The 11462-nt window shown below is 33.6% G+C and overlaps 1 protein-coding gene across 1 annotated transcript; it reads right to left on the bottom strand.

Moving 5' to 3' along the window:
• Nucleotides 1-926: 926 nt before the first annotated feature.
• Nucleotides 927-3546, bottom strand: LOC18428970 (pentatricopeptide repeat-containing protein At3g02330, mitochondrial). Its single transcript, XM_011623145.3, has one exon. The coding sequence runs from the start codon at nt 3260-3262 to the stop codon at nt 1022-1024; it is 2241 nt and encodes a 746-aa protein (XP_011621447.1). The 5' UTR covers nt 3263-3546; the 3' UTR covers nt 927-1021.
• Between the last annotated feature and the right edge of the window lie 7916 nt (nt 3547-11462).

Raw genomic sequence — 11462 nt, 5'->3', positions numbered from 1 at the left:
CAGTAACAGTATCTCACACGGATGATAGTCTCATAGGCCCTTTTTTATTTTGATTTTTTTCTCTTTCATTTCTCTCTTGCATTTTTTGTTGCATGGGATGCATGCCATGCGGCAGAGGTGGTTTGATATAAATAAGTTCATGACTGTTAATTGGGACTGGCATTCCTAATTGAAAAGGTAAAGTTGGCTTTCTGATTGGCCTTCGAAATGGTGGATGTTTTGCTCTAATGCTACCTCTGCTTCTTCACTTTGTTTATGCATTGGCACAGTCTCTCTCTCTCTCTCTCTCTCTCTCTCTCTGTTTGTAGACATGGGGAGTGGGTAGGACAGGGATTGAGATGGATTTGCATTTTCTGCATATTATATGTCCATTCGGCGTTCTAAAACTAACAAGCAAGTTGGAGGATGTGCAGTTAATTTCACTATGAATGTTGAATTCATAGAGGGGCAATATGTTGGTAGTATTTCTTTTAGATTTAGGGCACATTTGTTAGGCGTGAATATTTTTGTAAAGGGATTTTCACATGGAAAAACTCTCTCGTATTTTTGTGTACAGAGTTTTTCACATCAAATGGCTACGTGTAAAAAAAACTCCCACATCAGTCATATGAGAGGGTTTTTTCACATAAAAATACTTTTATAAAAATATTTACACGCGTACGTGTCCTTAGTGATTTATTATTGATAGTCGAGACTAATGTTCCAATCATCTTCACTTTTTCCCCTCCACTCTCCGTTAGATCACTTTATTAAGGTCTCAATTTGCTTCAGTCTCTCACTCTTCAGTGTATCCATCCCTCCGGTGACCTGTCTCTCACTCTTCAATCTATCCATCCCTCCGGTGACCTGTCTCTCACTCTTCAATGTATCCATGCTTTATAGGTACATGCCCTTTCTCTCTCATCATGTTTCCCTTTCCTGCGCCATTTTATACATGTAAGTCTTTATAACGTTGTTCAATCAGCACATAGTTTTGCATCTTAGTGTACTTCAGTTTCTCACCCTTCAACCCAACCACAACTCATCCAACAGGCACATCTGTAGCAGGCCCATATCCTTTCTCTCTTATCACATCACTCAATCTCTCCAACTTTTCATATATTTCTCTGCTCTCTGGATGCTCTCTCCCACTTGCATGAAACCTATGGACCTTGTTCTCAACCTCAATCCAACTGCAACCCATCTCCTTCCTCATCTTCCTATCATTCATTGCTGTTCTCACCTGTGCTGATTCACCCCACATTCTCTTGCTTGAGAACATGTTTGAGACCAGTATATATGATGCCGAGTCATCGGGCCCCAACTCAAGCAATTTTTCAGCAGCAATTTTCCCGAGGTTTACATCTCCATGAATGCTACAGGCACTGAGCAAAGTCCTCCAAAGCAAAGGAAAGCGAGAAAATTGGGACCTCTCAATGAAACTCAACGCATCCGGGAGAAGACCAGATCGCCCCATGATGTCAACCATAGAGGCATGGTGCTCTATAAGAGGCTTGATTTCGAACCTCTCAGCCATTGTCTTGAATAAGTGAAGGCCATCTTTATATAGGCCTGAATGGCTGCAAGCTTGAAGAACAACCAATAAAGTGACCTCATCCGGTCTGATTCTCTCTCTCTCCAACTCCTCAAAGCTTTGGAGAGCTTCCTTCCCCTGTCCATGGAGTGCATAACCGGAAATCATAGAGTTCCAAGTGATCAAGTCTTTTCTTTCCATCCCCTCAAACACCCTCTGAGCATCTTTGATGCTTCCACATTTTGCATACATATTTATCGTTGAATTTCCAACCATAATTTCACTATCTAGTCCTGACTTTATGATGCATCCATGAAAGCTCTTCCCTTGAGCTATAGAGGCCTGGTTAGCACAAATGCTCATAAGACATGAGAGAGAAACTGAATCAGGTTCTACATCAGTAAATCTTAGGTCATTAAAAAGAACCAGTGCTTCTTCCTGGTGGCTCTCTTTTCGGGCACAATCAGCTACAACAGCATTGAAGGAAACAACATTCCACTTTGATAAGCCATTAAAAATCAGAAATGCGGAGTCTGTCTTTCCACATTTTGAGTACATGTCTATTAGCGCGGTGCTCACATATACATCTGAGACATAACCAATCTTTATCGCTAAGGCATGAACCTGGACACCACAACCAGAGCCACAACAAGCTTCAAGCAAAGTTGTCAAGCTAGATGAATCAAAACCCACATCCAAAGCATGCATCTCTAAGAACCCACCAAGTGCTTTCTCTCTGTCACCATTTTGAGCATACCCAGACATTAATGCAGTCCATGAAACCAGATTTTTCTCTCTCATCCCATTGAACACCATCTCTGCATCTCTTAGGAGGCCTAATTTCACATACATACTAATAGTTACATTTCCAACACACATATGAGAAAAACTGCCAGATTTAATGGCAAGAGCATGGAGTTGCTTGCCCTCACAAGAACCCCTGGAACCAGAGCATGCACTGATAGTATTGCCAATGGAGTACTCATTGAAACCCAAACCAGAAGATTGCATAAGATCACAGAAAGCTCTAATGGCTTCCTCTTCATAGCCATTCTGTGCATAAGCTGCAATCATGGCATTCCAGCACCGTGCATCTCTCTCTGCAATCCCTTCGAATGCCTTCTGTGCATCTCCAATGTATCGCTCTCTAGAATACATGGCAACAAGAGAAGTGCCCACAAAGGGATTTGTAGAAAATCCAAATTTCTCTGTCAACCCATGAAGCTGTCTTCCCAAACCCAACCCTAAAATAGCACAAGCCTGCAATAGCACAGTGTATGCGTGCTCATTGATTTTCTCTCCTCTTTGATTGGCCTCTTTGAACATGGAAACTGCAGCACTAAACTCTTCATTTTGAACACAGCCCGAGATTATTGAAGTCCATGAGATTGGGTTTTTTGTGGGCATCACTGCAAACACCTGGAGAGCACTATCTAAGCAACTACATTTTGAGTACATATTGATCAGATTGTTGCTCTCAAAGATGGAGTTTGGAGAGGTCGATTTCAAGAGGAAGCCATGAAGGGCTTTTGCTCTCTTCAAATCCTTGAACCCATTGCATGTTCGCAGAAGTGTTGGCCATTCTTGGTGCAGGTTTGGCATGTCGTCTTGGCCATTAACTTCTTGGGCCTCGTAGAGAGAGGGTGAGAGGAGGGTGTTGGGGATTGGGTCTGTATGGGAGGGTGGCCATGAATGGGGTTGTTGAAATCGGAATTTTGCAGGAAGCGGGAAAGAGGCACTGGCGGCCATTGATGCTCACAGTTGCGCTTGTTTGGACCGTGTGGTGAGATGATCTCTCTCTCTCTGTGTGAAGGGCATCGCTCTGCTGGGTGGGTTGGCGGGAAGCTGCTGTTCTCTCTATCTCTATTCTTTGCATGCAATCTCCTTCCAAAAATCAGTGGCCAGTCTCACCCAAACTGTTTGGCAAAGCCAGACAGCATACAATCTCTAAACATATGTTGAAAAGTTTTGTTGAGTTGATGGTAAAGAGAGGCATTCCAAAATCATGGCCGGAGCCTAACTCCATATCTTACCATTGTGGTCCCGAATTTAAAAGTAAAGTAAATTTAACCTATATTTAAAAGTAATGATCCTACAAGACCCTCCTGCACCTTCGTGTGTAGGACTTCAAAGGATCACCATTAAATTTAGCATAAGTTTCTAGGAAAGTTATCACATGAGTGCGGGACTTGATTTTTTTAGAGATATGTGCCAAATTTAATAATGATCCTTTGGAGTCCTACACACATGAGTGTCGGAGGATCTCATAGGATCATTACTCATGTTTAAAATAGGAAAAAGCTAAGATTTGCCTACTAGCTCATATGAACATATGAGCCCAACGGTCTAGATTGAATCTGGACCGATGTGACGATCACGGATGTCCGGTAGTGTTTGAATTTTATTTATTTTTCTACAAATCCAAATCACTTGAAATTTTAAACGTGAGTTTATAAAAAATAGGCAATCTTCAAAAAATATCAAAAAATTATTTTACATGAAATAAAATGACCAAAATACTCCCGAAAAGTTTTGTTGGGTGTTTTGATCTTTTTTTTTGTGAATAATTTTTTTAATATTTTTATTAGGTGCATCTTAATGATAAGAACACACACCTAAAATTTCAAGTGATTTGGATTTATAGAAAAAAAAAAATTCAAACACTATCGAACATTCGTAATCGTCAGATCTGCTCAAATTCAATTTGGGTTATTGGGGTCATATGTTTATATGAGCTAGTGGGCTATTCCCAACTTTTTCCTTTAAAATAATTATGATAAGGAAATATATATCCCAATATATATCACTGGACCATTTTGTTTTGGTTCAAGCAAAAAAAATTGCCAGATGTGAAATGGGATGGTTGGAGATGCGTCATTGACAAAGAACAAATTCTGAAATAATATTTCTTGAAGGGTGCAGTTTGAATATGGATGCATCCGTAGGTGTAGAGGTAAGGTGCACCTTCAAATTTTTTCATGGTATATAATTTTGACGTAAAATGTTCTTAAGATTATCTCAAAATCTATTTTTATATCTAATTATAAAATTTTAATTATAAAAAATGGTTAAAATCAAGTAGATCGATAAACATATGAAAATCTTAAAAATGGACGGTGTAGATAATATGTTGTAAAATGCACTATGTTTTAGACTTAAGATCTTTTTATTTTTCATAGCCATGCATCTCGATGTCGAGATGATCAATCAAAAGGTTTTTCAACATTAAAACTAACTTTTCCGATGGATTTTTGAAGGGCATCCGTAGTTCTACATTATAAGGTAGCATCCTTATATAAACTTTTTCCTTTCTTGAATATTTTGACACATTTTAAGCAATTGAATTTCATATCCAATCGTATGATGGTGACCTCCTTGTATTTGAAGTAAATGGTATCATTATAAGGTTGTAACCTTAAACAATCCAATTAAGGCGTACATTCAAATTTTATCGTAACATGTAATTTTGGTGTATAATATTATTAGGATTATCTGAAGGGAAAAGTTTATATAGAGCCGAGGCTCTAAATAATCATATTAGAGCCTACCTCAAAAATTTCACTAGAAGAGGTTGTTTTGATACCCAAATATAATCAAATTTATCATCTCGACATCAAGATGCATGGACATAAAAAAAAAATGAATTTTAAGTTTTGGAAATAATGCATTTTGTAACGCTTTTTTTTACCGTCAATTTTCAAGATTTTCAAGTTTTCATAGATCTGTTGATGAACACTATTTTTGAAGCTTTAAACTTTATAAATAAACATGAAAATATATTTTAAAGCTATCACAAAAATTTTCAGTATTGAAACCACATTTATCGACACTAATTGAAGGTAGGCTCTAATTTGATTGTTTAGAGCCTAGGCTCTATACAAACCGCACCGTTATCAGAAAATATATTTTTATATCTAATTATAAAATTTTAAACTAAAAGAATAGTTAAAATCAAGTTGACCTATAAACATATGACGATGTGGATAATATGTTGCAAGATGCACTATTTTTTGGGACTCAAAATCTTTTTTTCTTTTCATATTTATACATCGAGATGATCAATTAGAGGGTATTTCAACATTAAAAACAACCTTTTTCGATGGATTTTTTAGGTGCATCTTTAATTCTGCATTTTAAGGTTGCAATGTTATATACACTTTTTCCTTATATATGTGAACAAATATGATAACTGCCATATGACAACTGCAGCAGATATTCAGTGTCTAATTGTATGCTATGTTTACATAGAAACTGTATCCTACAGTTTTAGTAAGTAGTGGTTGTATACTCTTTATAAAAATATCATTGTATTGTAATATCATTACGGAATTGTATAACAATATACAATCCCCTAAGGCATTAAATCTTAATGTAATGAATCTCTTATCCTACAGTGACGTACCAAAATAAAATTTCAAGAGATCTTCTTGTCCCTTAAATTTCAAAATCATTGTTTGTAAGAGCGTTAAAAGACACAAAAATTTTAAAAAAATTTCTGGTACTTCACGATTCATTTCAATCTATCTAATTTGACATCTAATGAATGTGAATGATTGTAAGCTCTATATACAAAAAATAAATTATTTTTTTGTAGATAATCACATTATTTTAAATAAATCCATCACGATTTTTTTTCTTTTGTCCCAAGGTAATTCAACGATAGGAATCAAACGTGAGAGTTCTTAAAGTTGCTAATATCAACTGCTAATCACCCATGTCCAAACCCCAATTCAAATCCATTATAGACGGCATTGTTTTTTTCATAATCGATTTTCTCTTTACTTTTGGCAGGGAATGGACTTTAAAATGTTAAACTGAGTTTTTTATTATTTTTTTTGAAATATAATTGAGACTTCCAGTAGATACTTTCCATTACAACTCATTATCTTACAAGAAAGAAAACGCCCCGACTCGCTAGAGAATATGCCATAGAGTTACTTTCTAACAGCACATGACGGTTGAGAACGTAAGTGTTAAAAAGCGGCTCATTGCGTTATAAAAAAAGTTTATATAGGGTTGAGGCCTTAAACCATCAAATTTAGGCGCACCTCAAAAATGCATTGGAAGAGGTTGCTTTGATACAGTAAAACCCTCAATTTAATTATCTCGACCTCGAAATGTATGCATATGAAAAAAAATAGATTTTTAGTCTCGAAAATAGTGCATCTTGTAATGTGTTATCTAGATTGTCAATTTTCAAGATTTTCAATAAATATGCTCGACATACACTATTTTTTAATTTTTAAAATTTACAATTAGAAATAAAAATGAATTTTCAAGGCATCAAAAAAAATTTTTGATACTAAAATATTATATTTTGATACTATTTAAAAAGTGCACCTTACTTTAATTGTTTATTGTTTAGGGCGTCAGTTTTATATAAATCATATTATTGCATTAGGAGGACTAATGTTATTGATTATTTGACCGGTAAGTGTCTTGGCATGGTGATTGCTTGTAGTGTATTGTGTGATTATTGACAGTAGGATCCAACTTAACAACCCAAAAAAGGAGTGGTTAAGAAAGAGGTCATTAATTGATGATTATAGGTTTCCAGCTCTCTTGCACGCGTGTCTGCGTGAACACGGCTTTTATTTACGCGTGTCCTTACGCACTACATTACATGTGTAATAGAATTAGATGAGCAGCTGAGTCGGCAAGGGTTGTGTTTGATTCAAAATCGGTTTGGCAGCTGCTCCATTTAGATAAATCAAATTTAACATAAAAAATTAAAAAGATTGTATATAATGAGACCATTTATATTTGATATAAGGTGGTCGAAGTTTTTTACGACCATTTGATGTGAAATTTGATAGCTTAGTGTGTCATAAAGTTCGAAAAAATTTCTTTTGAAGTTTGAGCTTGATAATGGAATAATTGCAACCACCCAACTTCACAATCAACGGTCAAGATTAATGTGACCACCTTGTATAAAAGGTAAATGGTTTCATTCTATACTTTCTCTAAATCGGATAAAAATATGAAATTAAACAAAAATTATCTATTTTTTTTATATAAATATATCATCACAATCATACTTAGCTGTCAAATTTCAAATCGAGTAGTTATAAGAGTTATTGATTAGACTCAATTTTTTTATAAAAAAACAAAAAAAAGAGATAAAATTTAAACTTAATGACAAACCACAAGTTACCTAATAGCTAGGAGTGATTGTGAATGCAGATAAATAGTCTCGTAATATACAATACCTATAAAAAAATGTACCTTTTTTTTATTTCGTTGGTCAAATTGATAAAAAGCCGTAACTTGAACGGATCAAAATAGGTCAAACATTAATTTTGATTGATTTTTTAACTTAGCCCAATTTTTACTTTAGACTAAATTGACTAAAGCACCAATCAACTATATAACCAATTTGACTAGTCAATCTTCCCAATCTTGATAGATTTATCCTTTGCTAACTGGGCAAGCATACCTCCCTATGTAATTTATATACGGCAAATTTTATTTTGGTAAATATTAATCAATGGGTTGAAATCCCTTACTAAAAGGATCAAATGATCACTAATAACATTTGAGGGTTTGTTTCTAAATTTTAATTTCAACCAAGTACATTTTAGAAAAAATATTGAAAAGTTCCTAAATTTCTCTGCTTCGATAGTGGGAGACTAACCGATTAGGGACACTTCGATAATTTTATTACCTTAATAGAATGACAAAATGACCTGTGCTTAATCAAGGATAAAAATAACAAAAAGCTTGTTCGGTATTTGAATTGGGGAACAATAAGTGGTATTTATGTAAAGATATTTTTTATAAAAAGACAATTTATCTTTCGTACAGAGAGATCACAATCATTATTGTCCCTTAAATTTCAAAATGAAAGGTTATAAGAGTGTCATTGAATAAACATAAAGTTTATAAAAAAAAAATTTCTCAGACTTTGTTACTCACTCCAAGCTATCCAATTTGATATCTAATGAGTGAGAATGACTGTGACCTCCATGTACAAAAGATAAATAGTTTAAAACAATCTTTTATGTAAATAGGGGTTATATACAACAAACGATATAAATATCACTTATTTACATAAATACCCCATTTGATTAATGTAAATACCCTTTATTTACATAAATACTATTTGTCCAATGATTCAAATGCCCCTATTTTATATAAATATCTCTTATTGTTCCTCATTTCAAATATTGAGCAAGTTGTTCGTTATTTTAATTTTTTTGACAAAAAAACAAGTTGTTCATTATTTCTAACCATAAACAAGCAGCATACTTTTTTCATCTTATTAAGGCATCTTTGGAGGCCAATATCCAAAGTGTCCCTAATTGTAGTGTAATTTGGTAATTTTTTATACCTTTTTTAAATAGGTACTTGATTGAAATAAAAGTCACACCTAAAATATTTCACTGGAAGAGGTTATTTTGATGCTCAAATATCCTCAAATTGATCATCTTAACCTCAAGATCTATGGAAATGAGAAAAAAAAAATAGATTTTAAGTTTTGGAAATTATGCATTAATGCATTTTTGGACCGTCAATTTTCAAGATTTTCGAGTTTTCATAGATCTGCTTGATCTACACTATTTTTAAAGTTTTAAATTTTATAATTAGAGATGCACATATATTTTAAGGCTATCACAAAAATTTTCAGAATTAAAACCATATTTCTCGATACTATTTGAAGATGCGCTTTACTTTGATTGTTTAGAGCCTCGGCTCTATGCAAACCACACGCAAATTTAAAAGCAAAACTCAAATATAAATTATGATGGCTTGACCCCTTTAATGATTCTATAAGGGGTTTTAACCTGTAAATTTATGTCTTCCCTTGTATATTTTGTTTAGTTTCTTTTAGTTTTTGAGGTTTTATTGTGTCTACTCACATGCTTGCTACGATGGTGCCCAATGAAGTGGGGGATGAATATCTGTTAAAGGGAAAAAGAATCGAATAAACTTAACAACAACGACAGAGAGACGTGAAAATAGAATGACTTGTATTTGGAAAAACGTTTATATACGGTCGAAACCTAATACAATTGAGGCAATAGTAAGATGCATCTAAAAAATCCTCTCTAACGCTGAAAATTCTCATGAGATAAGCGGATACGAGAAAACAAGAATTTGGAGTCTTAAAAATAATGTATTTTGTAATAAGTTATTTAGATTGTCTATTTTCAAGAATTTCAAATATTTATATATATGCTTGATATGAATTATTCTAAAAATTTTAAATTTTATAATTAGATATTAAAATAAATTTTCAAACTATCATAAGGTTTCCGACATCGAAACTACATCTCCAAACAAATTTTAGAAGTGCACTTTGCTTCCGCATTATAAGAAAGCACCTTATACAAACCTCACCCTATTCAAAATTGCAAGTGGCAACAGGTCTAAGACCCCGAAAACAAAAATAAGGACCTAGACCTAGACCCATACCCGATTGGACCCGACCCAAAAAAATAAAAACTAAATAAATTATATATATATATATATATATGTAGTTATGTTAAGGTGCTCACATTATGGAGTAATTTATCATTGTACTCAACAAATTTTGACATTTATATTCCCTTATTTTGTACATGGAGGTCTTTTTAGTAAGTGTGTGCTATATGTGAGAGATGTCATACCAAATATGGATGATGTCATACCCCTCATAAAGACCATAAATACCCTTAAAAAAAATCTCCATGTACAAAACAATGATATACATGTGTTTAAATTTGTTGAGTACAATGATAGATAACTCTATAGTTAAGCATCCTAAATAATATATATATATATATATATATATATATATATATATATATATATATATATATGTTAAATATATACATGTATTATTTAAATATTATATATATAAAAAAGAAAGAAATAATATAAGGTTGCAACCTTAAAATGTAGAACTACGGATGCACATAAAAAAACTATCGGAAAATGTTGATTTAATGTTGAAAAACACTCCTAATTGATCATTGAGATATGACTATGAAAAAAAAAAGAATTTTGAGTCCTAAAAATAGTGCATCTTACAACACTCTATCTAGACCATCAATTTTCAAGATTTTCTTGTGTTTATTGATCTACTTGATTTTAACCATTTTTGGAATTTAAAAGTTTACAATTATATATGAAAATAGATTTTGAGATAATCCCAATAATATTTTACATCAAAATTATATGTTATAATAAAATTTGGAGGTGCACCTTAATTGGATTGTTTAAGGTTGTAACCTTATGGAAACCACGCCTTATAAAAAAAGTTATATTTATTTAAATATTAATTAAATATTATTAAAATATTATATTCAATATTAGTTATATAATAACACTGCTCAGGTCGGATCGGGTCCACATGGACCCAAACCTGACCTGTCGAGTCCAACTCTTGGACCCTTACCTAGACCCGGGTCCAGACGGTAGGGTCCCGGGTCGGTTCGGGTCCATTGGCACCCATCTTCAAAAGCACCTAGCAACCTTGCCACCTAGGATTCTTAGTTTCCAAATTATTAAAACGTTGCATCTCGTTAGTTGATTGGCGTTGCTTTAAGATAAATCAAATGAATATTAATTGGGCAAAAGCACATTGAAGAGAGTCGTAGGCGTTGCAATCGCACACAATTCAAATACACGAGTACTTTAAACAATTATTTCCAGCAGCCGGCCGCTTTTTCTATTGGTTTAATATCTCAAATGACCCATCTTAATTAATATTTAGTATTGTGAAAGGAATTGAAAGATTAGCTTATTTCATAAGTTATATAGAAAAAATATGTATAGATTACGTTATTGTACGTACCTTTTTATATTTACAAGTTGGAAGCATGTGCAATGTCCCCCGCAAGGAAAAACCTTACCAATAAAATACAAATGCCACTTTAAATGAGCCATTTATTTTATTGATACTTGTTGGATTACGTGCAACATTACGTGCAACACCTAAGAATGAAATAAGCACTCACGTAAGTAA

This window comes from Amborella trichopoda, chromosome 3, assembly GCF_054954075.1.
Source record: "Amborella trichopoda isolate Santa Cruz 75 chromosome 3, AtrichopodaSantaCruz75HAP2 v2.0, whole genome shotgun sequence".
Lineage (NCBI taxonomy): Eukaryota > Viridiplantae > Streptophyta > Magnoliopsida > Amborellales > Amborellaceae > Amborella > Amborella trichopoda.
This window is presented reverse-complemented; position numbering and strand designations above follow the sequence as displayed.

Coding starts and splice junctions, on each gene's coding strand:
- LOC18428970 (XM_011623145.3), bottom strand. CDS start 3,262: ATGGCCGCCAGTGCCTCTTTCCCGCTTCCTGCAAAATTCCGATTTCAA.